Genomic DNA, 4,594 nt, shown 5'->3' on the forward strand with positions numbered 1-4,594 from the left:
ACCCTACGGGAAGTTAAAAAGCATAATATTTGATGATCTCCACTAAAAATGGAAAACACTTTCAAATATAGATAAAAATACTAGCAAATTTTAACTATTGGATAATTAATAAAACCTAGAAAATAAAAAGAACTTTATAAAAAAATCTATACGTTTGTATTCTTAGCACGTTGGTAAAATAGATAAACGAAATATTAATTTTCAAAGCGTCTAAAAAGATTTTGGTATATAGGAATTACTAAAATTATTAATATCATTATAGCTAAAACATACAATTTTCTTATAAGTTTTAAATTTCGCGCACAAGACCGAGAAAACAACGCCACGGTGCGATGTATGAACACATGTGCGCATCATGTTCTGCGCACGTGTGATATCTATTAGCCGAATTTCTGTCAGTCGTCCACTATTTGACGTCAATGTTAGATGGATTTTTAGGTTATTAGTAAACAAAATATATCCGAAAGCCGAATAAGAATATAAATTCATATTTACCAGTACTAATTATTATGGTAATTATATGAAAATATAAACTATGTCAGATAACTCCAAAATGGATGAAATAGCAGAATTGCGATCACAACTCCAAATTGCAAGATCCGAACTCAAAAATTTGCGGGAAAAAATGAATAATTTTACTAGAGGGTATAAAAAGGACATTGATAAAATTTATGAGGGCATCAAAACTTGGACTTGTTCTGAATGCAAAAATTCCAATGCTGCAAATGCTGCAGTTCCAAGCACTTCCAAATTACCTGCAGATCTCGATATAAAGTATATTGGAATAATAAAAACTAGTTTTCCTAACAAGAAGGGTACCCCAAGACAACCGACAATTGCCAGCGAAGTCAAAGGACAAATCATCCTCACTCCCAATCTCTTCACAAACAATAACCATTCGTTAGAGGGCCTCGAAAAATTTTCCCACATGTGGATAATATTCCACTTCCACGAGACTGAGACCACAACCCATGCCAAAGTAGCCCCTCCTCGATTGGATGGTGCTCGGGTCGGGGTGTTCAGTTCCAGATCACCCCACAGGCCAAATCCAATTGGATTATCTTTAGTTCGTATTGGAAATATTTCGGAATCTTCGATAGAATTTTACGGTGTCGATATGATAGATGGGACCCCGGTAATTGATATAAAACCGTATATACCACGTTATGATAATCCTTGTATGGTCGAAGAAAATCTGGATGAAAATGTTGATGTGTTCGTTCCGGATTGGATCAACCGGAAAGCTACCCTTAATGTTACTTATTCAGAAACGGCTATAAAACAAGCTGAAAAGTTTGCTTGCGATATTAGATCTATATCAGATGTGTTGAAAGCGGATCCTCGGTCGGTTTACAAGCGCAAACGATATAGTGACGATTCCCTAAAGCTCCAAGTTTTAGGATACAATATAACTTGTAAATTTTCCGAGGACGAAGATAATTGTCATGTTACAAATATAGAAAATATTGAAGAGACAGCGAAAACGTAACACAAAATTTACTACGTGTTCGTTAAAGGAACCAAAACCTAATATATTAATGAATCTAAAACAAAATATTTTAGATTTATTCATTGAAGTCTATTTTTATTGTAATTATACATAGTTATTCAAAATATTTGTGATATCATGTTTGATAATAATTGACTTTTTTATTAATTTTTAAAAACATTGAATAAATTGCTTTAATACATAACTAGTTTTTTATTTATTATTTTTTCAAGGAATTTTTTTACGAACCAGAATAAATATTTCGTTAAATATTATTTCATGAATCGCGTTCATTGTTAATGGTATTTTCATTCATATATGGTAAATGATGAATAATATGTTTTGCATTAAAGTTCTGTGCACAATAATTCTAATTAATAATAAATAACTTGAGGTATAGAAAATTGAAATAGAAAGTTATCAAATGTATTATTCATGTACTATTTTTCGCAATTGCTAAACATTTATACGAAAACATGATATACATTTCAATAAAAATACTGGAACAGTGCCAAAGTGATATTGCGCGAATAGCACCGAGAAAAATTGTAATTGTACATAATACTTTAACCAAATATATGACAATTTTATTGGGTATTAAATTACTTCATTTATTTACATTATATTATTATATCACAAACTTTAATATAACTGCAATACAACAGCATTTGAGTGAAAAGACGGAGGAGTGCGCTTATTAAATTTACATGATTTTGAGTAAATTTAAAAATTGCTTTAAAATTTCACACACAACATGTAAAATTTAATTATCCAATTCATGGCAACATGATAGTAATATAAAATAAATTCAGCATGTACACTAAACTAACCGGAACAAAATTTATGCATATAAAAAATTGCATTTCAGCCACAAGATAAAATACAGAGCGTAGGACAAATTCAGAATATAAATGGGATGAAATATTATAACTTGTTCCATCCATCCATCGCTTATGAAACGACGTCATATTTTATTTTATATAACTTCATTCTGAGTTTGAAAGTTTTAAAAATAGATATTCAAATATGCTCAGTTTGAAAATATAGTTGGAGAATGCAAATAGAATTTTAGCGTTGAATTTTTATTATTTTGGAAGGTTTAACTTTATATTTCATTTTCGACGTGCATTCGAAAAATTAATATCTGTAGCATAAAACGACACAGAAAGAATGAAAAAATATAATCCGGAGATGAAAAACACACAACGTTGCAAAATGTGATTGCAATTATGATATTGGATTAAAATCGTGCCAACTTGTTACTAACAAAATGTAATAGATGTAATGCAATAAAATATTTGAACTCAATGCTAGCTAATAAAGCAGTGTAAAATCAACAGTCTAGTTAAGAGTAATAAATTTAAAACATGTCAAACAAATCGCTAAAACCAATTAAAATTCAAATCAATACTAATATTGAGCAAAACCAAATTGAGCCAAAAATATAAAGTGATATTGCTGTATCATCTCAAGGTTTTTTATAATAACATCCTACAGATAAATAGAAATTTTATTTTAATTTTCCATATAGCTCTAATACAGAATGAGACTTCTATTCCATAGTTGAACTTCTGGGTGATTCTGTGTTCATAAATCACGCAGCCGCAGTGTGTTGGCAAAAATAAAACTCCGTGACTCAGTTTTTTTGTAATTACTCTCCCATTCAGAATTAGAATTTATCACCGGACGTGTGTGACCAAATGCTTTGGGAGGTTACTAAAAAGTAATTGATTTACAACTACCGGAAAAATTCCGGATATGTAGCTTATGTACATACCGAAAACATATATACAGAAAGCTCTGAATACTCACGGTTTTCTAATGTATTGAAAATTGTTACATTTTTCTAGGACTGAACAAAATAGGTTTAGGTTTTGTATTGTACATAGTCTTCACTCATTGAAACAACGAAATCATAGAAGTATTGTGTATTCCATTGAGATAATGAAAAAAGTGAATAATATTTCTATTTTCAATTGCGACGAACGCTTAGAAGGGGTTTGTTTTCATAATAGATTCATATACAAAATAATAACAATAGTTATTTCGAGAAAATAAAAATGTTTACGTTTTAGTTACAACGGCAAGATATTTTCATATAGTGGTAATAAAATATAAACGTTCGTTTTCATACCTTCAGTGGCAGTAAAAATCATTTTATAACGGACCTTTTAGCCGTTTCAAAGTTTTGACTATACATATCACAAAAAAAATGAAATGGCGATGAAGAGAATAATAAAATAGGCGACAAACTTTTTTGATGCGATATTGTGCAATGATTTTCAAATTTTAATTAATTTAATAAATTTTAATTATATATATATATATATATATATAATATATAGAATTTAGAATTTTTATTTTATTATATATATATATATATATATATATATATATATAATATCAAAGAAATATAATGAACTTGCGGTACTCACTCAACATATTGAATTACTCTGCAGTATAAAAAGTAATAAAGCAACGAAAATGCAGTTCCTTGGTAGATAGAGCATAAAAATACAGAGTTATCTGGTTTCATCAATCTAACAGATATAGTTCTGTTTAACAGAGGAAATTCGAGATTTTTTCTTTGACCACTGTAGGATTTCCATACACTGTAGCAAGCACCTGGAAGTAAAATAAAAATTAGTTTTCTCTGAAACTAAACACCTGTTTCGAAATGAAATAAAAACGTAATCCAACGTATCTCATATATAAAAATAAAACTAGTGGGGCGCATGGCATCGTGCCTTAATTATTCAATTCGGACGCTCCGTTCTCTTAAAAATTGAGTTACCGTTTTTGGCACTTTTTGCCCTATATCTTCGGAACGGCTAGACCTGGCTTTGCCAAAAACTAATCAGCACGTCTCCTTATCAATACGAATCGAATGTTTTTTGAATTATTCAAATCGCTTCATCCGTGTTCCCGAAATCGTCGACGAAAATTTGTATTCGAGCACACACACACACGCACACACAAACACACACACACATACATACATTTTTTCTAAGGTGTGCCAAAATGTTCAGAAACTTCTGAAACGTAAAGATATATAAAAATTTTCATGTTAGATTTTTTTGCGATTACTATAACTTGCTCTACGGA

The 4,594-nt window shown here is 30.1% G+C and overlaps 1 protein-coding gene across 1 annotated transcript; it reads left to right on the forward strand.

Annotated features, from left to right (window-relative positions):
• Positions 1–420: 420 nt before the first annotated feature.
• Positions 421–1,517, forward strand: LOC113363851 (tRNA (adenine(37)-N6)-methyltransferase-like). Its single transcript, XM_026606331.1, has one exon. It carries the CDS (start codon positions 536–538, stop codon positions 1,487–1,489), a length of 954 nt encoding a protein of 317 aa, XP_026462116.1. The 5' UTR covers positions 421–535; the 3' UTR covers positions 1,490–1,517.
• The last annotated feature ends 3,077 nt before the right edge of the window (positions 1,518–4,594 follow it).

Source organism: Ctenocephalides felis, unplaced genomic scaffold (genome assembly GCF_003426905.1).
Source record: "Ctenocephalides felis isolate EL2017-DRISC unplaced genomic scaffold, ASM342690v1 CF-g0.4_SCAFFOLD_00845, whole genome shotgun sequence".
Taxonomy (NCBI): domain Eukaryota; kingdom Metazoa; phylum Arthropoda; class Insecta; order Siphonaptera; family Pulicidae; genus Ctenocephalides; species Ctenocephalides felis.